The following is a 23,871-nucleotide window of genomic DNA, read 5'->3' as shown; positions in this document are numbered from 1 at the left end:
TCGACAACTAGTTTAAAGGCATGACGCACAACAGACTAAGAAATCAGTGCCCTCCAGGGTTAACAAATATTGCTGCAAGTGTGCATTACGAATTCCTGGGTGTAAAATATTCATAAGAGTTTGAGTTGATCCCTTTCAGAGAACACAGACGTCAACACGCACGTAATAAGTGGCCCCATCCCAGCCACATTCACACGCTTGCGCACAAAATGTATTCAAGCCACTATTCCTGAAATATTTAATAAGAAAATCAAATTACGTTAGCTACCTCCACCGACGAAATTTGTTAATTTGTACAAAGCCAACTAACGTCGTAAAAGGCGTAGTCCTACACAGGTGTTACTGAACATCTGACCGGATCTAGTTTGGATGTGGTTGTGTTTGCCATACAATAACAGATGGAAAGAACAGTAGGCCAAACGTTCAAAGTAAGAGACGCCAGCCCCGACCCCCGAGGGGGCAGCCGTTGAACTTTTGCTTCAAAATCCCGGTGCTGCACTGCTGTCCTTGAGCAACGCTTCGCTTCCTCGTTTGCCTTTCATCTAGTGAAATATGATCAACTCGAAAGCCGAAGGTCAACATCTGACAATGTGAAACCCCGTCTCTTCGTAATCTATTTTTCTCTGTGTACCTACAACTGAAAAAGTGTCAACAACTGCAAGAACAACAAATCACCAGTTTGCAATTAACCCTCCGCCTCCATATTTACCTTACCCCCCTTTTGTTATCCGCCTTTCAGCGGAGCGCAATAGACAGAGCAAACCAAACTAGCAGCTGTGGACAGAAATCCTGGTGCTCAAACACGGTGGCTTCACTTTGATGAAATCAGTACCTTGGCCAGGGCCTCTGCACACCCATCGGACCCGTTACAGGAAATTTGAAAGATGCTCGGTGTATCACCTTACACGCGCGTGTCTAGCGAAACATCATTGAACGAGGCCTATAGCCTCTACATTGAAATGAGAGAGAAGAGGAGCCCAGACCAGGTTATGATGACCTGTATTCATTCTACACACAATGCCACTTGTTTGAACAACCAATTGTTCATCCGTCAAGAGGTCTCATTAACTGGACTATGGCGGGTTGAAGGTTTTCTTCTCTTCGAGCTCTGAGCCTAGACCTGATTTTAATATGGTTGTGGCATGGTTTATCTTACAAAGAATTCTCTCTTATGTATTACAAGCGACAAGAGACCTTCTGTAGGAGGTGTAGGAAAATGTAATATGTTTTATATGCTATATGTTTTATATATATATATTTGTGCTTTTGGCGGCAGGGTAATTACTGGGACACTATAGGCCAGCTCCTGAGCTTTCTAGGTGCTGAACCACACAGGCCCTCTAAAGTCAGGAATAGGATGCCTTGTCGAACTGTGAATGGATAGATTCGAATCGCCTCGGCTAGTCCATTCGAGAGATTTCTGTCCGCCCTCTGTCCATGTTACATCGCTCAGTCTTAATCCTATTAGCACTCAGCCACACTGCTTTGATAAGAGCTTTACAGAGCAGCGCCTACCATTACTCCCAGTGTCGGCGGCTTAGTATAGGCTACTTCAGCTAGTCTTGAGGGTAGCAACAGGCGACGCTTCATTTTATTGAGAACATAGCCTTGTTTGCTCGGCAGTGCTACACATCAGATCTGCGAGTGTAGCTAAATAAAGTAAACAACATCACAAGAGGATCTGCAAGGTGTAGACCCAGGCAATGCCAAAATTTCAAGACGTCGTGCAGAAATGGGTGAGTGAACCATCTGTGAAGCCAGTAAGCTGTATCATCAGATGGACAAAACGCCATTGACAGTCAGACAGTCTTGGCAGTTTTTTGGAACAGTGAAATGAAACACAAAATTAGTTGATTGTGAAGTAACGTCATGGCCTGTGGCAGAAGCAGTACCATATCAGTGAATGTCAGTCATTGAATTTTTTGATAAATGTAAAATGAACTCAATCACTCAACACTAGTATCAATTAATGTAATACAACTGGTATGCTTGAATTCACTACTATTTGGTTTGTTATGGCTAAAATTGTGGTTCTTTTTTTTTGTGATGACCACAGCGGAATACACCAGCACACAAATTCAGACAGAAGGACCGTGAACTCTGTATCCAAATTGGCTCTGCCTGTATTGATCAAGGAGAGACTGCCAAGGTCCTGGACTTCATCAAAGAGGAGCAAAACCAGGTATGCATATCAGTAAATAGGCCTTTCTATGTCCTTGCAGTATTTTGGGACCTGTGAGTCTGATGTGAGATGGGATGTGACTGTTGAAAATTAGCTGGCTCAGAAATGACAAAAAGTTTAAAACTCTTTTACTGTGTCACAGTAGTATGCAAACCGTGGCCTAAGAATTCTGACTCAGAGGGCCAAATGAGGCCAAATAAATAGTATAAAATGGAGGGAGGGTTTTAAGTGTAAAATGTAAAATGTGAATCGATAGATGGAATGATTGAGCATCAAAAACAAATAATATAATATAAGTGACAGTAACATGTCAGGGTGAAAACTGCACAGTCCCTCTACTTTTTACAGAACTCTCTGAATGTGCATATGGGAAAGATAAATGTGTGAAAGATATTCTGTACATTATCAGCAAGCCTCTCTTCTCCTTTCTTAATTGAACAGAACAATTCCCATTCATCATGTGTAAATGAGAGAAATCAATGGCTGGACTTTCAGGGCCTCCCCTCTGGTTTCTCTGAGAAATATTGCAGCTTTTTAGCAGTGAGTGGACAAAGTGCTGGTCCACTGGGAACAGACCAGGAGCCGTTTAACTGATGCCCTGGCTGCACTCTACCTCTCCTCGTCCCCATGCCCAAGGCACTGACCTCTGACCCCTTGGTGTTTTTGAGGGTCTGTCAGATTTCTCAACTCTGCTGGCAGCCACTCAGTAGCAGGGGCGTTCAGTTCAGAGTGTGGCTACATGAATAATGACAGGATGGCTTTTGGATTTAACTACACACTGTGGCTCGAATTGTATTAAAACTGCATATTTCGACAGGAAATTACATATTTTAAGAGTATCCATCCATTACTTTGAATGATTTTAACTCCTTGCTGTGGCTTCACTAATTTTCACCATTTCATTTTCCAAGCACTATATGCCCATATCTATGGTGTAGCTTTTAAATAGATGTTAGTTTCATTCTCATTGCTTGTTGTTCCATTTACTTTTGTCTCTATGCTGTAGGGTATAGTCAAGGCCCTTGGCCTTGGGCTGCTACAGTCACTGGTCCGTGACATTGTGAAACGGCGGAGGAACCCTGTCCACTGTGAGGCTGCTGTCTCTCACCTAGTGCAGGTAAGAGCGCTTGCTAGTGGACATTATGGAACACATCCCATACATCTGTAACATACTCCTAATATGAATGTGAATCTCAATGCTCTGTGCAGACTTGTAAACCAAAGGATCTATTTGACAACTTGTTTGGACAACTGGAGGACTGTGATCCTGGCGCCATCGGTGAAACAGTTATATGTCTCCTCCCGCTTCTCCAGACAGGTGATTCACCGTCAACACCCTACCCACCCTAACCTTTGTCACAATCATAACTTGTGTGGATAGATGTACTATTCCAAAATACGCCTTTACTTTGAAGTAAGAGTAAACAAATGACTGATGTCTCTGTAGACTACGCGTCATTGTACCCCTGAAATATTCCCTCTGTGTCCCCCTGCTGGTGATGAACCATAACTGCAGTTAACCAGTCCGGGCCTCTTTTCGGCAGTGCTGCTGAGGCTGGGTGGTGGCAAGGGCCCGTGTGTGGGTGCTGTGCTGGAGGCTGCGCAGAAGCAGGTGTCCCGGCTGCCCGTGCCCTACACCAGGCAGCAGGAGAAGGTGGACGTGCACTGCCTGAGCCGCTGCTGCACGGCCCTGCTGGACTTCATTCAGCCCTTTGTGGAGGAGGTGAAGAAGGGCGACTCTAAGAAAGGAGGGCCGTCTGCTGCAGCGAATGACGGGCTGAGAGCTGATATTGTTAAATTGTGAGTGTTCGCCGTGTCTCAGTGCTTTGCCATTAGAATTAATAGAATGTGTAGAATGAATAGAGCATGTGTACGTCATATTCAAAATAAGTACCCATAACCCTTTCAGAATTCTGGTCACCAAAGAGTGTGTTGGTGTGCAATTAATTCTGATTTGAGTGAAAGTGTGTGAAAGTGTGAGTTGGGCCTCTTTGCTAACGTTCCCATTCTCTGCCCTCAGTTGCATGATGGGTCTGCGAGAGCCTTTGCTGCAGGCAGTACTGCAGGGCCCGAACAGCTCCTTCTGGACCTTTGCCACCGGCATCATGGTAAGACAGTTCTTGGATGTGATACTGCAGGGGTGGACCTCACTGTTCCAGGAGAGTTTCGGTCTGAACGGGGTCCTGTTGCAACCCTGAACTCAAGTGAATTAATTAAAGGAGTTGTTGACCTGAGGGTTACGTCATCTTGTGTGGTCAGACTTCAGTTACAACCCAGTGGAACGTTAACCCCAAAAATGAGTGCACACACACTATAGCTTTCAAGGAAGGATGTTGTCTGCCTCTGCAAATCTGTGTTTCGGTTCTTCTGAACAATGCCATGATTGTATGACAAACAATTACTGGTTGTACAAACAGTGGTAAGAAAATCCAGAAATGGATAGATATGATGAGTATGAGTATGATGAGTATGTCCAATATGGTGGACATTATATTAAATGAGTGTTTTGAAGACTGAGATAACAAATGATGTGGCTAAGCACTAGCTACTAGTAGATTGTTTTAACTCTTCCAGGTCATATTGCCAGCCATCCAGAAACCCCTGCCTGTCCTCCTGTTCTACCAGCCCATGGGGAAGGGAGAGGAGCCCATCTCTAAGGCTGCCAGCTACTCTGTAGAGTCCCGTGCCTGTCTCGCCTACCTCCTCTTTGTCCAGCTCATCGCCATGGAGACATTTCCTGCAATCTTTTGGTAGGGGCAGTTGTAGATATTTGGAGGAGAGTCTCTTTTTAGTCTGCATGTTTAAAATGCACAAAAAGAACACACAGCCACAGTGCTGGTCACAAATCTTTTGCATCAACCAGTATAGGCCAAGAGATCGCATAGTAGCTGAAAACAGCTGAACAGTAGCTGAAGTCACAGTGCACCTACAGTATGGGTTCAAATTCAGCTCCTTTGTACCACATTTTGGGTGCTGCAAGAACATGTAACTGTCTGAGCCTTTCTTTCTTGTCTAGAAGGAAGACGCAAAAACAGACAAAAAACATTTGTCGTAGTTATTTTTAACCCTGATCTGACAGTTCTTCCTCGGCTGTGCTCTAACCTGCAACAGCAATAGCAGTGGAACGTCTCAGCTGCAGCTCGCTGTTGCCTTTCAACCACATTATTATATCTCGCACATACATTCATGTGAAACTGACATGTCATTTCCCTTGTGGCCTACTGTGCGGAGAATGTTGAAACCACTTACAGATCTCTGTGCAGAAAGGATTCATTTGGCTCAGTCAGTGTACTGGGCTACATTTTAAACCTGCAATCTTGCTTGAAAATGTCACATCAAATAACTAACATATAACTTGTCCTCTCTCCTCTTAGCCCTGTTTTTGTTCTGCAGTGCAACATGGATTACGTCAAGCTTTTGTTTACTAGGTATGCTGCCAAATACATAGAGTTAAATGATGTTAACATTCAATAATTACTCACAAAAACAACTGCGGCATTTAATAAAACTGAAAACATTTTGAAACTTTTTTTTTTCTCTGATAGGAAAGATGAATCCTGGCTTACGAAAGGCCTGGTAAGAATGCTGCAGTACACATACAGTATCTCGGTTAGATAAGGAGCAGTTGGATTTTTTTTTTTTACTAATGCCACTAGATTGCAACTGGTTGTGGTGCCAGTAGCTGAAAGAGTGTGGTTGTAACCTCGGTAACCCCCTTTGTGCTGTGCTGTCAGGATCTGTGTGAGAAGAGTTTGGAGAGAGTAGAAGACAGCAGCCTGCCTGTGGAGATCCTGGAGCTCAGGGCCTTCTACACGGTGCCCCAGGTGAATGCAGGAGCAACGAGGAAGCAACTAGAAAAATAATATGTAAAAAGAAAGATCACACAGATCACATACCAGCCCAAAACAAATCACACAAACATGTACAGTATGGTATCCTTAGATAAAAGCACTACACACAATATCCAGTGTTATTCCTTCAGATGTAAACTTAAAATGCATTACTAAATTATTTAAAAGCTGCAAATAATAACATCTTGAGGTAATCAAAAATGGTTGGTTTCTTCACAGAACTTGGTGGAAATCATGACTGTGTGTCCAATAAAGCACTTGGTGAGTTTTGCAATGAGGCTATCAAAACTGAGTACATTTAATATTTTATAACATATACTGTTTTATAACAAACAGTCTAAAGTGTAAGTTATATGGCCCTCAGATAACAGCTAACCTTGGTCATGTCATCTCTTCACAGAAAACCAAGGGGCTACATGTATTCCAGCTCTTCATAGATAAACTGAATGGAGAAGCTAAACACAGATTCTTCAGGTAAGAAAACAAACAAAACTATACTTTTATGTAGGTCCAAAGACTGATGTTTTTTACGTGTTAGTACAATACTCACTCACAAAATAAACGCAGTCTTTGACCGTCTATAATTAATTGAAGTAATTAAAGAGATTGTACTCATCTATAATAAATGTGTGTCAATGTTATGTTTATTAATGAAATAATATATTCAGGCTTTGAATATATTTGCCTCTCGTCTCCTTGGTTGATCTGTGAAGGCTATAACATAATGTGTAAGACCATACTATGTCAGAAACAACAACAACAAATTGTGTGTCCAACTGAAGGTGCATGCTGAAAACCAGTCGTCATGCTGGGGTGGAGGGGCTTGTCATTAAGAACACCAAGAACCAGGTGGACCCTGCTAAGGTACTGCACCACTTTAAATGATGTAGCTGTAAACCCGTAATAAATGACGGAGTGTCCAAACTTAGCGATGCAGGGTAGAGTCCATTGAGTCCGGCTCCGGAAAACATGCTAAAAGTTTTCAATCCATAAGAAAAAAGCATGCATGAAAACTCCAGATAATACAAGGTCTTTAAAAAGACACACGTTGCGCAAAGTACACAAAATCACATCTGCATACGGTATGTGTTGTACATGTACTAAGTTGCTTTGTATCCTGTGGGTGTCCAGTGTGGGAAAGTGAGCTGTTGGTTCTCAGGGGAGCACCTGCTGTCCCTGCTGCAGCTGATCCTGAGCCTCCCACAGGGGCCACAGACGGACCTGCTGCAGGGAATGGACAGGTAGGACACTTTCCAACACTTACCCATGATAAACACAGAACTATGTTCATCATCATCACTCCTCTATAACTCAAAGGGTCCAAACCACCAAGTCTCTGTGTGGTTTACTCACATCAGTAGTAAGATTTGTGTTGACTGGCTTTCTCGTTGAAATGTGAGCCCATTGTAAATCAGTAATAAACTGTTAATTCCCCACCTACTACTGTTGGGTAAATCTCCAAAAAACATTTGAAGCTATTTCTTTCTTCTTCATCAGAACATATTCATTCGTAACCACCATCTTACTCTGTATATGACTACCTCTCTCAAGTTACTCAACCCTCACAGGTACTCTGTCTTGGTAACCACTGATTATAGACACCCCTTTCTCCATCCATTCATTGTATTCAGTCTGCCCGTAACACATAGAGACTCTAGTCGCAGCTCAGTGGTAACAGAGGCTTGGCGGGCATGTAAGGCAGTCCTGTCCTGCTTCATCATTAATGGATGTGATGCTGCAGAGAGATCCTGGAGAGCTGTGCCAGTGATCCAGCACCAGGCAGATGGCAGACAGAGACACTCACACACACACACACACACACACACACACACACACACACACACACACACACACACACACACACACACACACACACACACAGCCTTGAGGTCCAGGGACTCCGGTGTCATGTGCAGGACCACTTGCATGCTTATATCACACATTAAATGCCCCTGGACGTCAGTCCCATGTCAGCTGATGAGGCTCTCTCCCCGTTAATGATATGAGCATCCCCATCATTCACAGTGCCAAATGGGAAGATGCGGGGCTAATCTTCTTTTGGCTCTTCGCATGAGAACTGGCTCTGGCTTTGTGTGTCTGTGTGGTGGCTGTTTTCTCATGGTTTCCCGTCGTAGCATATGTTTTGAGGCCAGAGTTGATTTCCAAAGTGTAATTGTCATTTACATCTTTTCAACAGAGTAATGGAATCCCTGAACTTGCTACGTTTTTTGCTCATCAAGGAGAAGGAACAGAGTTCTTCAGTAAGTAACTGTCATGATTTACCGTAGTAATAAACTGGTGCTGGGGAAATGTACAAACACACACCATTCTATCTAGTAACTGAAGGTCGGTGGGCATGAAAAGTTTAATATGCTTATTAAAACATTTCAAGAGAATGAAGATGAACAGTATCAGCAACACAAAAGCACACCGCCACTTTACCATAACCATATTATTACGTGAAAACCACATTGCAATCTAACTGGATACAACCTGATGCTTGTGCCTTCCCCAGAAGAGCATGTGGGCAGAGTTGTGTAAGCTGTCTGACAGCTACCGGAAGGTCCTGCGTGTCTGCCTCAGCTTGTCCAGGACCTACTATGGCTCTGAGCTCAAGACTCTCAGAGAGAATCAGAAGAACAAAGCCAAGGGTAGGAAGAACCAGCTTTAGCTTATACTTATATACATCATATACTTTCATTTTGCTTGGATTGGATCAATAAAGTTGATCGTATCTGCCTATGTCCTAGAACCATCAAGAAAACACAGAATGTGCACACATGATCAATAACCATAATATACGTAATGTGTGAAACGTTTTCCAGAGAGAAGAGAAGCTCTGAAATTGAAGAAACCAGTACGTGAAATCAATGTGAGAGACGAAAAGTTGTCCAATATGTCTGCAGTGGAACAACATCAGGTAATGTCAAACACGGATGCAGTTCAATCTCACTTAACCACCCCTGACATACAAACCCAAAGGCTGGCAGATACTGGGGACAGATGGAAAGGACTACAATAACTACACCCACACATGTTGAACTGGAGATCACCATGACAGTTGTTGAGGTTTTCCTTGTGGTTCATTTGCAGGTTCTTCAGTGTGCCATGGTGACCTTTGACCTCATGGACAGTCTGGTGGTGAGAATAGAGGAGTTGATGGAGGACAGAGCTATGTGAGAACACTGACCTCTGCTTTCTGTACCAGAAACCAGCTTTTTCATAGTCACTGATATGTCCAGGTCCAAAACATTTTTTTTACTGACTTTTCTTTTAAAAGCAAGTTAACAGAACATGAGTCCAACAATCTGGATTTTCTTGAAACACAAGTCAGACTAAATGAGCAAGGTGTCAGTGTAAGTGTACTTTGGAGCATTTGACAAAACTGTTTTATGACATGACTGTAAATTCCTAACTTTAACTTGTGCAAGTTTGGATTCTGAGCTTAGGAGATTTAATAAGCCTTTCAAATGACTTTAGGGAGATGTATGTGTATATGTATGAGGAGTCTATGAATGCTGTGTCCATACAATCTGAGTTTTGATTTAATATAAATGTAGTTTAACCATATAGGTTTCCTTTGCTGCCATCTAGTGCTCATCCTGCTTATTTACATGAAAGCGTACTGTACTTGCCATGTGAGGATTTTGTTTCGTTTTATACAGCTCAGTTTAACAGGAATAAAATAGAACAAGTGTGTTGTTAAATTGATTTGATCTTTATTTAGTTAACCAACAACTATTAAATATTTAAAAGACAATTACATTTCATCAATTACTGAATAACTGCTTTACTGACTAAATACTCAACTGGTATAATCTAGTTATAAAGACAAAAATTCGTATAAATGTACATACAGCTCCAGCACAGTTGACATAACTACGGTCTATATTAAATAGTTGCACAGACACCAGTTGCCAACTAAAACGCAAATAAAGTTGTTAGCATAACCAGGAACGATCAAGTCATCGATCCACCTTGTGTTGTTGCACTGCAATAAGCAGCTTCAGACTCCAGGAGTCCAGCTGCCAGTGGGGACTGCCAGCATCTGAGTCTGAATGTCCCTCAGCAGCTCCCATACAGGACTGCGCTCGATGAGGTGGGCACGGACCAGGGACATGCGGTCTCTCACCGTGTCAACATGGGGCTTGCTGGTGGCCTGAACAGATGAACACATGCATATAAAATTGGTGGCTTAATGATTAAATTATTTTAGCGCAAATTCACACACAGACGCACACTTTCAGCATGAAGCATGAGCAATGTGATGGTAAAATAAATCAACATATATTAATTTGTATTAATCTGCAAATCTGAAAAGAAGCAGAGGCCCACAAACAAAATGTGCACATTTTCAAAGCTATGTTGTGGACCAAACTGAATTTCAAGTCTTAATTAAATCATGGTAGGGAGGTTAAGGCACAGTGTACTTATTCAGTTTTCAATCTAGCTTTATCTGCGGAGTAGCTTTTTCACAAGACAGCCCATAGAGTCTGAGGCTGTGCTATACTCTTGCAATAACTTGATACGTGTGGTTAGGTGTAGTGAACATTAGATCATTGTCCTTAGTCCTTAATGTGATTGCTGTGACCTAGACACAAAAGCAGTCTAAGATTTATGGTTTATTTTTGGTTGGGTGACTCACTTAATGAATGAAAATGCTTTGTTGTATGCCTCTGAACATGCCTTTCCCCCTAATTTAACCTCACCTTTGCAAGAGTCAGCATCCCCTTGACCATGTTTGCATTACAGTGTACTGGAAGAATACGAAGGTTACTGCCAAAAAATCTGTCACAAACAAGTATATATGTTTAAAAAAAATACATCAGTAATATGATTACTTACTTGCTAATTGATATGGGTTCCCTAATACTCTCAATATAGTGATAGTATAAAAATAAAGACTATCAACATCTATCCCGTCACCTGGTCTGTACAGCTGCCATGACATCCCACTCTTTCTTCCCGAACACGGGAGCCTGGAGCAAGAGGAAGCAATTTCTGTGCACCTGCACAAACTTCTGGATCTTCTCATACAGGTCAGCGTTCTCCAATGGCTCTGGAATCTCCTGAGAGACGACTAACATGAAGGCTGAACCTGTCATAGAAGCCAGGGGTCACATACATCTGCCATATCTCCCAGTACCATTAGGCACCCCCAAATCACGATAAACTCGTAATATAGTTGTAGGGGAGGCGTATGCGCTCATTTACCTTTTCACAAAAAACAACTGAAACCAATATCTTCAAAACAATTCGTTTTCATGATGACACACCTAACGCTGTCATTCGTGTTTACGTTTGGAGGGGTTAAGCCAAGGGCAGTTGCTTAATCTCTACAAAAAAACTGACCGTGCCCCAGGGGAGATCCTTCGCCACCCCTCACTCACCAGCAATAATGGAAGGATAGAGACACCTGATGCCTGTTTAAGGGGTGGCGGTGTAATATGTCTCCTCTCAGAGCAGGTGGTAGGCTGCAGAGATGCTAATGGCAATATGATATAACGTTTTTGATTCCTTCATGAAAATCGTCTCAGATGCCAACATTTTACCACAACTATGCTAGCTAAGCAAGCGAGCAGGTTTGGTCTGAGTTTGAGAAGCGAACGAGCAACCTACCAACTTCAGTAAATGTAATGTTACCTGAAAGGGGGAAAACGAAGGCTCCAGACGCGACACCGTCTGAAAACCGAACCCGGTGCTGTTGAGCGCGTAACAGCCGTGCCGACTCGTGATTCTGCGAAGAAAACACCTATCTAGTATCCTAGCTCAGTAGATGGACCTGACTAGCCACTGGAAAAGTTAAGTTCTAAGTTAGTTGGTAAAATGTTATTCAATTAAGGAAACCATGGGTTAACCTGAGCAAAAAAGTAATGAAAAGAGGGAAGATCTTGCTAGCTCCTTTTCTGTTCAGATAATGTTAAAAATAACCTTATCTGAAAAAAAAAAAAAAACCGATGGCAAGCTAAGCTGCTAATGTTTCTTCATTAACGTTACCTAACCATACTGTTACTTAGCTTAGACAAAACTCGTGTCTCTGGCCTCACATAACACCCAACTAGGCCTTAATGGGTATTAGAAAATGAACAGTAGTTGTTACCTGAAGTGATGTGCTAACTATAACTGTAGTCTGCCATGAATCACTTTTATCCTTTTGCTGGTCTGCCATGGTCATTTACTAATGCACCTCTAGGTGGCACTGTCACCTGTTACTTTCATCTATGGTAGGAAGGTCATGACATGGACTGCAGTGTATTTGGTGCATCAAGCATAAAGAAATATGCGTCTTCATGAAGAAGATAAAACTGGTAATACGTATCATTTACCTTTTCAAAATAATGCTGCATGTCCACCTTTTATAGGGTTTACGGTATTAGACTGGACGTCACAAAACAAATGTATACAATGCATATTATCATTTCAACCACAGGTATCATACATGACATGAAATCCGTTAAATTCGGTGAGACATCCCCATCTCACACAAAACAAAACACGTGCAAGCATACTGTTATATTTGCGAGGCATTTGGTTCGAGGTCCGGTTCGGCTCCAAATAAGAAGTTCCGTGATGCTGGATATTGAAACTTTGTGGACTAGTAGCCTAAAACTGTCATACATAGTGAGCCAGCAACCTCGCACTGCACAGCACTCTAATGAATTTGTAATTATTATTCTACGATATTCGGAGTGAATATCCCGTGAGATCCGCGAGATTCATCTTCACGTACGTGAGACATGAGACATTAAAAATCGTGAGATTTGACAGGTATGCGGTACAGCATGTAATGATTAAATTGTATTTGATGTCTTGTATTGGACCAAATGAAAGTCTTCCTGACTTAAACTTTACTTTTTATCCTTATCTCACTATTCGCTGTTATACTAGATGAATGGGTGATTAGTAATCTGCTGCATGATTTACTCTAGTTAATTATTGGCTATTTTCTACTGCAATCACAACGGTCTTATAATCAAGGCTCTGTGATGGTCAGAATGGTTTGGCAAACTCTGGTTTTGAATGAATGTAGAACGACATACTTTTATTACCCATATATACTTCAGCATTGCATTGATGTTTCCACAACAGTACTTTTTTCCTAGATGGTGATGCTCTATACACTGGTACATGAAAAACGTTTTCCTAACATGGGATTGGCACAGATGTTTTCCAAACAGATGTGCATAGAATAAGTCTTTGACAACATAGCTTTAGTCCTATACCAATCTTTTAACCTCAAGATAATAAAGACTTATTATTATATCATAATTTAATAGAAACCCTGTAACTAGTATGTATATGTTTTACAGCAGATTAAATAGTGCTATAATCTGTATGACACATGACACAGTTGGAACCACATTTTTTTATTGGCTTTATCACAACAGTGAAATGTAAACCAACAGGCCATCTACATATTCTTTATTTTCTAGCAAATGCCATCTAACCAATGCCATGAAAGATGCATGAGAAAGAAATACATCTCTTCGTTTTTTTCTTTTGGTTTTCTAACAAAGACTGAAGCAAACACCAAGTAAACAATTTTGAATTACAAAAATGTCTGCATGCAAAACAAATTGCCTTGGCGACAATCTGTCCATTTTTTAAAAACGAGTACCTTTCAAGAGGAGAAGCACGGTGGGTTCCGGGCAAAGTGGCATGAGATGCAGCTTGGAAGTCCATAGAAACAAACAAACATAAATAAACAACAGAGAACACTCCTCCAAAAAAAGGATTAGCCATTCAAACAAAGCAATATGAACTTTAACTGATATATTGGCTACTGTCATGGCCAAAGAACTTGAGCCTAGTCCTGATCTAAACCCTGATGTTAATGGACTCTCTCAACACACATGAGTTCAGAGAAAGACTAGGCCTAGCTCTCATCCCAGGATAGCAACCCAGAGAGTCCACAGACCGAAAGAGTCAGTACCAGTCCAGAGAAAAATCTAGGAGAACGTTTCTTAAAGGAAGTTTGGGTGATGGGGCAGGTCTTTTGAGGAGACTACAAGAGTGAGCTGAGTCTCTGCCTGGATTACTGTTAGTTCTGGAGTTGGTGTGGGGGTGGGTGGGTCAGTGATGAGTCTCCAGCTCCAGGATGGTCCACTCTCCCTGCGGGGAAGCAGCATCTTCGGGGGAATAGCTAGTGACGGTGATGCTGGCCGTGGACTCATCCAGCGGGGAGATGAGCTCAGCCCAGCGCTTGAAGCTCTCCTTCTCGTGAGGCAGGAAGGCGTGATCGGCCAGACAGTCGCGCGACAGCGACAGCGTCTGCTTGATCAGGTACTGCGCCAGGTTCAAGTCCTCAGGCACCGAGTTGATGACACCCAGACTGGAGTCCTGCTCGGTCAGCAGCTGCCGCAGCAGGTGCCAGTCCCGCTGGGCAAATCTGCTGTTCCCACCCTCATTCTCCATCTCGTCCTCCTGGTTCTCGTCCTCGTTCTTGTTCTCTTGTTCCCCCTGCTCCTCTTCTGGTTCTCGCTCCTCACCTTGCTGTCCTGTGACGCTCGAGTCTCCGTCAGCATTCCCCTCCGCGTCCAAGTTCTGCTCAAAGGCCTCGCCCACGTCCATCTCGTAGATGGGAGAGAGGGCTTTGGATGGACGGCGACTATGAGTGCAGCTTTGATCCACTCTGTCACAAGCATCAAAGTCCCCTAAAAGCAATTGACAATACTGCACAATGACCAAAGTGATTCAGCGTTTGGATTTTGTGTTTTTGTACTTTCTTTGTACTTTGTACTCTGAACACACAAAAAGATATAAAACATATACATACAAATTTAATTTAAGAAGCTTTGTGATATTATCTATTCCAGCATTGGTTGACATTAGTTTCACCCCTAATGCAACTGTGTCCTCTTTAAAAATGGTTACAAATGTAAATGTCAAAATGATAACAGCTGAACTGGAACTTGAATTCACCATTGTCATTCACTTGGATGCAAATGTTGGGGAATGAGCAATGGTGGTTCACTGACAAATAAGCTGATCTGGAGAAGCAGCTAAGAGAAACACCAAAGTCTCCAGAGAGATGTGGCTGGACTTTGGGATGTGTGGGAGGCAAGAGGGAGGATGGACAGTTGCCCTTAAGGTGATGCACAGAGGAAAAGGGATGCTTCCCTTCAATGCGTCTCTTTACCAGGAGACAAGCCTTTCTGCCAGTGCAACCATAAACTCAGTCACTACGGCAACTCAGGTTTTAGTCAGGCACGAGATATGTTTGTTCTGTTGTTGCTGTTAACTTATCACTGAGTCCTGTGCATTAAGTATTGTAAAGATCTGAGTTATTTTTCTGTTATTATAAAACACTAATGTTGTAGAACTAACACTAAGCATAGTGCTTTCACTTGCATGGACTAGAGTGCATATGTTCTACCATGAGGTCTCCCATAACACAGTTGTTACATGTTTGCTTGCAGTTTGTTGCTCTTTTTTAACATTAAAGAAAATCCACTGGTTGCAAACAAATGAGGATCATGCAATTAAATGATACTTCACCACGTATTGCTTTTCAGGGTTAAATGCTTGAGTGGTTTTCTGCACTGGAAGAGAGCTATGGAAAGGTGCAGGGAGTGGTACCATACCAGTGAAAAAAGGGACATAGTGGAACCGTGAAAGGGTTTTCTAAAAACATAGCATATACAGAAACTTCTACTGGCACTACAAAATTACATACAAATAAACCAAAAAAAACTACAGCATAAAAAAAACCCAATAAATAACATAAGAGATCTACAATTAAGGAGATGGGTACCTACAGACTACAGACACCATGGTCTAGTGGAGAAGCGATCCAAACAGGAGATGACACATGAAATAATAATACAAAATAAAAAAAAGCATCAATGACACAAGACAACAGTAATACACACACACACTCACACACATAAACTAAAATAATAACACTCACAGACATTTATGGGATTGAAAAATTAATGGACAACAAAATAAAATATGACTTTCTAAGATGTCTTTATGCTGAAAGTGCTTGTTGGGTTGTCTAAACTCAGAGAGTTTATGTGAGGATCAAGAGGAACAGCTGGCAACAGCTGGCACAGGAGAAAGGTGGTCTCACTTGTATACATCTCATATACACGTGAGGCACTATTTTTCTCATGGAACAGTGTGTTGCCTCAATGGCTGTCACAAAGTCATCTAAAATGTCTCTTTTTGTTTCCCTTTTAAAGAATCCATCCACTAGGAGGAGCAACTGGGCCACTTGTGCATATAGTGAATTTAAATAGCCGCAAAAGAGGCTGCATGTCTTCTACGTAAACAGAAGAAAATAAAATACAAATAATAAATAAACGAAACTGAAATAATAATACCAGGGTATGACTAACACAAAAGTTGTAATGTTTGCATCTTCTTCAATTCTGTATGTACATCAAAGTGCATTGATATGACTAACGCTGATTGGCCTTGCCACAAAGCAACGCCTTCTCCAATAGTTTGTCTGAGCAGGTTCCTAATGTTTTAGAATGAGGAGTCCTGATGGAACTGCTCTTTGCCCTGCTCTGCTGTAAACTGACGTGTCAAGGGCACAGTGGCTCTGGGTCAAGGTAGGTTACTTTTTCAACGTTGACTGAATAGTGTTGTTTGCTTAAAACTACTTAAGATTGTAATGTGCCATCTTTCGATGGACACCCTGATGTTACAGACTCAAGTTAAACAAGACAAAGGACAAATTTTGATTATTTTCAATGAGCTTTGAGATATGGGGATATCTATAGATTATTATGAATTTGTTGACTCTATGGTGATATTGGCTGATATCTACTGGTTAATAGAAATACTCTTAGACAGATGATTAACATCCTCAAAGAAAGGACAAGTGCCAACAGCATTTGACTTTGAGGAGATTGTATCTTGCAAGGCGACACTACACTGCAATGTACTAAGTGTGGGGAGCTGGGGCTGGAGTGTGGTAAGGTGGGGGGGACTGGGAGTAGTTAGTGCGTTTGTGGGAGGGGCTTGGGAATGGGCTACAGACTTGGGGGTGGGGGGGCGGGGTCCTAACATTATACATTACCTGCTGGGGAGTGGGAGGCCTGGGAGGGGGAGCTGGCTGCCTGCTGCGGCGGCTCGTGTAAGTCCAGCCGGAGCTCAGCCCGCGTGCTGTCAGGGGGCTTGGTGCTGGGAACGCTGCTGCAGTACTGCTCAGTGTGCCTGAGGTCCAGGTGGCAGGGCCTCTCCTGTGGAGGCGGGTCCTGCCCGTCCCGGGCCTCTCCCAGCGCAGACTCCTGGACCTCGGTTAGGAACACCACCCCCTTGACCTCAGTGTCCTGGCTGTCTTGGGACGTGTTGGTGGAGTGTGTCGGGGGGCAGCTGTCATTGTTTGGGGGGGCCGCGGTCTCAAAGACGTCCCCTACGCCTCCCTCCTCCGAGCCCAGCTCCTCACACTCGTCCACGGACAGCAGCACGGAGCGGCGGAAGCATGCAGTTGTGGTGGTGGTTGAAGGGGGCGGCTGGAACTGGTTATCCTGCTCGGCGGCGTCTTCGAAGGCCAGGTTGATGATGCCCTGGAACTGGGGCGAGGGTTCAGCCGGAGCGGGCTCCACTCCTCCCGCTCCTCCTTCCCGCCCTCTCAGCACCTCCACCTCGGACATCTCCTCCTCCTCCTCAGACTCCTCTTCCTCTTCCTCCTCCTCTTCTTCGTCTGAGGAGAAGAGCTGATGGTCGGGCACGCTTTTCATCTGCCCAAGATCAATCGCTGGTGCCTCTTGCTGTGTGGGGGTGTCGTCGCAACCGGCCAACCATGAGCGAGGCCTGCCAGCGGCTGCCCCTCCTCCTCTCCTCCTGGCAGCTGCCGCCACCTCCTCCTCGCTGGTGGTGTCGGGCTCGCGGCCCCTCAGCCGCACCTCCACGCGCAGTGCCCCTCCTGGCCCCGCCGGTCCCTCGCAGGTCTTCAGCTCCTCAGGTGTGCTGGTGTCGCTACTGCTGCGACCCAGGAACTCTGGGCAGCGCATGGTGCCGCAGTGCCAGGCCCCTTCACCACGGCCCTGCGAGCAGTCGTCATCCTGTGAGCCGCCGGCGTCGTAGTCCTCCGAACGAGGCTTCATGTCGTCCGACGAGGTGCTGGCCGCGCTGGCCGACTCTGACTCGGGGCTGGCCTGGAGCTGGGGTCTCCGCGGGGCGCCACTCCACGAGTCCTCCTGCGGGGTGCTGCCCAAGCTGGCCAGACTGCTGGGGGTGTCCGCGGGGGCCGGAGGGGGAGCTTCTGAGTCTCTGGAGGAGTGTGGGGGGCTGGAGGAAGGGTTGTTGGTCTGGTCCGCAGAGCGCTGCTGAGGCGCGGGTCTCCCCTCAGAGGGTCGTGTGGAGCCAACAGGGGCAGATTCTTGAGACGACTGTTGGCTCTGTGCTGTTTGGATACCAGACAGGGATTGGTCAGCTGTGCTGGCTGGCTGGGCAGGAATGTTGGGGATGAGTGTTTGTTGATTGCCAGCCTTCTGGAGCTCTGGACTCGCTTCTCCTGTTGTGCTGAGAGACCCTGCTGCTGATGTGCTGATTTGTGAACTCTGTGGCTCTGACGACGCTGGAGGTTTTCCAGAAATGTTTCCCTGTTCGACATGAGAGGGTGCCACACCTGGCTTGCCGTGGCCTGTTGCGGCCTCCGTGTTGCTGGGCTGAGGTTTGGTCTCTGAGTTCTTGGTGCTGGCAGCCTCCTTGGCCGCGGCTGCTGTTTTCTTGGCTGCGGCGGGGCCTTTGGCCTGACCGGCTGCTTTGGGTGCCTCAGCAGAACCCTTCAGCTTTGGTGTGGCTTTGCTGCTGGAGACAGGGGAGGGCTTGGAGGAGGCGGCGGGGGCTTTGGCTGCTCTGCTGGCAGCCGTGGCCGGGGCAGGCTTGGTCACGCGTCGCTTGCTGCCATCCTTCTCCTCCTCTTTCTTGGGGGAGGCCAGCTTCTTGTTGCTGGAGGCTGAGCTTGGTCTCGAGCCTACAGAGAAGAGTGGGACACAAAAAAAAATCACTAAAAAGACAGTACAGGTTGCTACAGAAAATATTTCAAATGCATTACTAAATGTGTGTTAACAGTGTTAGTTAGTATGGCAAGAACAGTGGGTGTAAAAAATCAAAGGCACACAAGAAGCGAAAACTTGAGCGTTTACTCATAGCAAAGGTGAAAAACATGGTTGAGTAAAACCAGCCAGTCAAACAGAAAGCAGCAGTGGTTGAGTCAAATAGACACAACGGAATAATAAAAGACCTAAATGACATAGAAGAGGTAAGGAGGTGTGGGGAGGCACACATGCTGGACTGACCGGGGTTGTCAGTAGGGCCAGAGGCGGCTGGGGTGGCCCGGCCCTTGCTTTCTGTCCTGGGCGCAGAGGTGGCTGTGGTTGGCCTGCTGGCTGCTCCGCTCTTGGCTCTGCTAGTCTCCCTCACAGTGGAGCTGTTACTAGGGCTGAGTCACACAAACACAGCAACCCGTTGGCATGGGGGAACCTTTCAGAACTTTCATAATGGAATCTCCCCATAACTAAATGTCAACCACGAGTGTATCATTTTGAAAAGGATTCAACATTCTTGGATATGTAATTATTACATTATTTGATTTATTTAGTTATTATATATGTTATTATATATTTATTTTAAAATAAGTCATGCATACAGCATACAGTTACGTGGATGACATTAGCTCTGATTAAAAATAATGTGAGAAAAAAAAAAAACATAAACTGTTACTGTATGTAACGGTATACTGTGATGTTATTGAGTGCAATTGCAACTGCGCGCCAGCAGGTGGAGGTAGTGTTCCTGATGCAGTTTTGCACCACTGCTCAGGCTGAGCTCATAAGCTGCTCTCTCACCTGCTTGTCTTGTCTGCCTCGGCTTTCGGGCTGGATTTGCTCAGTGTGGTTTTGGCTATGACCTTGGCTTGTGTTTTGGGCCTGAGACCTGGAATGAAAAAGCAGATAAGGGAATCACAAGCTGGACCAGCCTTTGCCAGCCGACGCAAGATCCCTGGGTAATATGAGCTACATCTCTGCTAGACGTTAATTAATTAGACCGAGGACAAAGCACAGAGGACACTCATCAGTTCTTCTAATTAGTCATGATTCACTCTAGCCAGGAGGATATGTACGTGTGTGGATTTGATTAAAAATGAGGGGAAAAAGAGTTTTTAGGTTAAAGACTGTTTACTGAGCCAACTGAAACCAGGCTTTAAAAAGACAACATCCAGCAATTTCATAATTCTGTGAGTGTGGGTGATAACCTCAGGTGGGTGTAGACTTTGCGAAGTTGAGGATGTATGGTCTGTGATCTGCATATCAAACATAGTAACTAGAATGGACGAGGGAAACAAGGAAGGAAGCAAACAAACAAACAAACAAACAAACACACATACACAGAGAGAGAGAGAGAGAGAGAGAGAGAGAGACTGGGGAAATACTCAGTTTTACCAATTCATATTAAGACTCTCATATTAAATGCAATTAGTAAATGCATGTATGTATGCTATATATTTACATAGCTATTGGTTGGCAATATCCCACACACACAAACATACATGTACACAAGGCTAGTTGTTGATGCATGCCCGAGTTAGAGAGACACATCCCAACATATTGCCTTGCCCTTTGTGTACTGAAAGGTTATGAGCACAAGAAATGCCAATTACAATCCAAGCAAGATCTATCAGTTCCTCATCCTAATGAATGTGGCAGGCTGGCAGTAAGCAGGAGTACAGACTGTCCTGAATGTCAGAGAAGAGAGGAGAGGGAAGGGAAGAGAAGGGAAGGGAGGATGGAATGAATGGTACTCTTTCTCTGTATCTATCTTCAGTATCTGTCTGTTGGCTAAGGCAGAGCTGTGACAGAAACCCTGTTATAACCAGAGGATCCTGTTATCATTCTAAACCATATTACCCACTCCTGAACTTACAATTCATTTCAGACATTGACTAACATAACACACACATACACATGCGCACGCACACTGCAGGCAAGATAAGTGGTTAGTCATAGTGTGAAGTGTGCGTGTGTGTGTGTGCGCGCTCCAGAGGAGGTAGCTGAGTGTTGACCTTCAGCGCCTGTGGCTGTGGGTGATACATGTGTGTCTGTGTGTTTGTGTGTCGCCCCTATTCTGTCATGGCCGAGTCAGTCACTTCCTCACAGGGAAAATCAGATAGCGAGATTGGAGAGATGGGCAGATGAGCGAGCACAGGGAAGAGCTTCGAATGGGGAACAGAGAGAAGGGCTGAGCAGAGACAAAGAGAAGGAGGGAGAGATACAGAGTAGAGAGGGAGAGAGAAGAGGAGGAAATGAACTGAAAGAGGCAAACAGAGCAGAGAGAAAAAAATCCTTAATATTCCTGTGAAGCAATGAAGCGGATCACTCTAGTGAACTGAGTCTCATTCCCTCCCACCTCATAGATCTGTGACAGAGAGCAACTAAAACACCCATAAACACACACATACAGTCACACACACACATACAGACACACATACACACACATACAGTCACACACACATACAGTCACACACACACACAGACCTCAAAGACATATGGCTTCAAGCTCTACTGAAACAAAACACATTCAGTTACAAACATAGACCTCAAAAGACGGCACTGAAACATCTATGAACAAACATATACTGAAACACAGACCTTGATACTACTACTTCACCTTGATACTACTACTTCCCAAACACTCACTGACTCTCATACACACAGCTCACAAAAGCTGTGGCAACAATGTAAATACACACACACACACACACACCCCTTTTGTAGCTAACGGACACACAGACCAAACTATGATGACCCAACACTTCACAAAACAGTAGAAGAAAGTACTATCCAATGAAGCCCACCACCAACAAACACCCACACTCACAACACACAAGCAAAGAAACACAAAAACTGTCTGCAGTGAACCTGCTCTCCCTCCCTGCCTCCCTCCCTGCCCCCTGAGGTCCACTGAACCAGCTAATCTGCTAAACGCTCACTCAAGTAGCTCCCCAACAACCAGCAAGTCGGTCTGTGAGTGAAAGCTATTTTTAGCAGCTGTTCTTCTCTGCCAGAGCAACAGGACAGGACAGGACAGAACAGCAGCCACGGGGATGAGGAGGAAGATGGAGGATGGAGCTGCTGGACTGAGGTGTGGCGCTCTCTCAGAGAGGTTGTGAGCTCAGAGGCAGACAGGATCGGAGACCTTTATTCGCGGATGATGTCTGTCTGCTTGCCTGCTGCCGGCATCTTGCCTTGTGATATTGTTTGGGGGGGGGGGGTTATGCTGACACTAATTCAGTAAAGTTTTATCTAATTTTGTGTTTTGTTTTTGATGCTGTGCTCCAAAAAACAAGAGTTTCACTGTTCTTGAAAGTGGAAGTGGTCTGGGTCTATGTGAATGTGTGTGGTTTTGGATCTACAACAGTCTGTGTGTGTGTGTGTGTTATGTGGACCTCGGACAGACAGAGAGTGTGGCTGGAAGGCGTGGTGTTTTGTGCTGTGTGGGTGTGGTTGTTTTGTGCGCTCTGACCTGTGGCTGACTGGCCGTTGGTGCGGAGGCTCCCGGAGCTGTTGTCTGGAGAGGCGCTGCCCGACGTGGAGGGTGTTGGTTGGGCCTTGGGGCCCGAGGGTGAGTCCTTGCTCGTGCCGCTCGGCTTTGAGGGCTTAGCCGTCCTGTTCTGACCCGCCGTGGCACCCCCTGTGGATGGAGCGGCTTTGGACCTGGCACCCATGGTGGTGATCTTCTTGTCCTGAGTGTCCTTAGTGGCCCCTGCTTTCCCCGTGGGCGACCCCTTGGGGCCATTGGCAGTGGAACTGGCTTCCGCCCTTCGTGCCGCGGTAGCCGCTGTGCCGTTGGCAACTGGCTTGGTGGGGGCAGCAGCGGTGGACGCCACCTTGGCTTTGGCAGTGGTGCTCCTGTCAACAGGGGCCCGGGCTTTGTCGCTCTTGGGCCGCATGGAGTCTCCGTTGCTGGGCTTTCCGGCTGTGCCCCTCCCTGCAGGGGAGGTGTGGGCAGGGGTGCCCAGGCCGTCAGACTTCATGTTGCTGCTACAGGCAGCTGGTGAGGAGGAGGAGGAGGAAGAAGGGCGCTGGGGGGGTTTGGAGGCCCGGAGGGGCCGATGTGTGGGGGGGCTTTCAGACGGTGACGCAGGACCTGAGGCGCATTTCACACGCCTCTGCTACGGGAGCAGAGAAAGAGAGATAGCGAGGAAGAGAGAGATAATGAGAGAGAGACAAGAGTAAGACTTTAAACGGCTGAAGGGATTCTACATCTAGCCAATGCCATCTGGTCGCCATGTAATCAAAACAAACTGTTGCATGACTGTTGCAAGACAAGAGCTCATCAACATGCCTCTGTGTCATATCGAACCCTAGCTACGAGGCATTGTTCAGAAAGCAAAACCTCTTTTATTATTACCTCTTACTTTACAATTGCATCTTCAGACAACAATGGCCATGTAGTGAAACGTCTCAACGAGCAAGGCCAAAGAGTCTGCTTATTGTCACCCTGTGAGTGGACTCATACACCGGTCCGGCACAACTCAGCACTGATGTGGTTGACCTTTATGAGCAAAGCCACAGTGGAGCTCTTGTTGTCTGCACGGATAATGTGCTCAACCACCAACCTATAATTACAGCCCTTCCATATCACTGCTCTCCCTCGTTCTCTATCAATGGGACGTCCCCGTGCAGAGTTAATCAATGGCAGAGACAGGAGAGGGCTTTGTTTTTATCACTGTGAACGCTGGGAGAGAGAGAGGGAGAGAGGAAAGGAGGGAGGGCTTTCTGTGTCGATTGGGAGGAATTACAGCACGCCAGCCGTGCTTCCGGCTCAGCCATGCAGAGCAAGAGCCCAGGAGAGAATGAGTGGAGGGGAAAGGAGGTA

General features: G+C 45.1%; 3 protein-coding genes across 6 annotated transcripts in view; 1 reads left to right on the top strand and 2 right to left on the bottom strand.

Moving 5' to 3' along the window:
* The first annotated feature begins 1,477 nt into the window (after positions 1-1,477).
* glmnb (glomulin, FKBP associated protein b) lies at positions 1,478-9,740 on the top strand. Its single transcript, XM_031575427.2, has 18 exons — positions 1,478-1,736; positions 2,057-2,182; positions 3,189-3,299; positions 3,392-3,500; positions 3,727-3,982; positions 4,203-4,290; positions 4,757-4,932; positions 5,557-5,610; positions 5,728-5,758; positions 5,917-6,006; positions 6,253-6,294; positions 6,434-6,507; positions 6,816-6,897; positions 7,165-7,274; positions 8,231-8,294; positions 8,549-8,684; positions 8,859-8,953; positions 9,127-9,740. The coding sequence occupies exons 1-18, from the start codon at positions 1,704-1,706 to the stop codon at positions 9,211-9,213; spliced, it is 1,764 nt and encodes a 587-aa protein (XP_031431287.1). The 5' UTR covers positions 1,478-1,703; the 3' UTR covers positions 9,214-9,740.
* A 102-nt stretch (positions 9,741-9,842) lies between these two features.
* LOC105910830 (protein SPO16 homolog) lies at positions 9,843-13,275 on the bottom strand. Its single transcript, XM_012839585.3, has 5 exons — positions 12,134-13,275; positions 11,677-11,770; positions 10,960-11,131; positions 10,743-10,821; positions 9,843-10,192 (listed from the first exon to the last, which is right to left on the bottom strand). The coding sequence occupies exons 1-5, from the start codon at positions 12,206-12,208 to the stop codon at positions 10,040-10,042; spliced, it is 573 nt and encodes a 190-aa protein (XP_012695039.1). The 5' UTR covers positions 12,209-13,275; the 3' UTR covers positions 9,843-10,039.
* A 109-nt stretch (positions 13,276-13,384) lies between these two features.
* The window catches only part of btbd8 (BTB domain containing 8), a 38,567-nt gene continuing 28,080 nt past the window's right edge, over positions 13,385-23,871 (bottom strand). For 2 of the 4 annotated variants that reach the window (XM_012839587.2, XM_031575424.1), the window contains exons 15-19: positions 22,516-23,164; positions 19,842-19,929; positions 19,293-19,435; positions 17,066-18,967; positions 13,385-14,687 (exon numbers count right to left, since the gene is read on the bottom strand). In XM_012839587.2, coding sequence (XP_012695041.2) covers positions 14,107-14,687; positions 17,066-18,967; positions 19,293-19,435; positions 19,842-19,929; positions 22,516-23,164 — 3,363 coding nt within the window. In that variant the 3' untranslated portion in view covers positions 13,385-14,106. Of the gene's footprint in view, positions 14,688-15,791; positions 15,811-17,065; positions 18,968-19,292; positions 19,436-19,841; positions 19,930-22,515; positions 23,165-23,871 lie in introns of all 4 variants that reach the window. The other 2 variants (XM_031575426.2, XM_031575425.1) reach the window with 2 other exon arrangements.

The sequence above is a fragment of the Clupea harengus genome, chromosome 10 (genome assembly GCF_900700415.2).
Source record: "Clupea harengus chromosome 10, Ch_v2.0.2, whole genome shotgun sequence".
Taxonomy (NCBI): domain Eukaryota; kingdom Metazoa; phylum Chordata; class Actinopteri; order Clupeiformes; family Clupeidae; genus Clupea; species Clupea harengus.
Note: the sequence above shows the minus strand (reverse complement) of the source record. Positions and strands in the feature narration are given on the sequence as shown.

Excerpts from the sequence above, each read along its gene's own strand:
- glmnb (XM_031575427.2), top strand. The coding sequence starts at position 1,704 with ATGCCAAAATTTCAAGACGTCGTGCAGAAATGG. Across the intron at positions 2,183-3,188 it reads TCAAAGAGGAGCAAAACCAG|GGTATAGTCAAGGCCCTTGG; the intron begins GTATGCATATCA and ends TCTATGCTGTAG. Across the intron at positions 6,508-6,815 it reads GCTAAACACAGATTCTTCAG|GTGCATGCTGAAAACCAGTC; the intron begins GTAAGAAAACAA and ends GTCCAACTGAAG.
- LOC105910830 (XM_012839585.3), bottom strand. The coding sequence starts at position 12,208 with ATGACCATGGCAGACCAGCAAAAGGATAAAAGTGATTCATGGCAGACT. Across the intron at positions 10,822-10,959 it reads ATGGCAGCTGTACAGACCAG|ATTTTTTGGCAGTAACCTTC; the intron begins GTGACGGGATAG and ends TGTTTGTGACAG. Across the intron at positions 10,193-10,742 it reads GGATGCTGACTCTTGCAAAG|GCCACCAGCAAGCCCCATGT; the intron begins GTGAGGTTAAAT and ends TCATCTGTTCAG.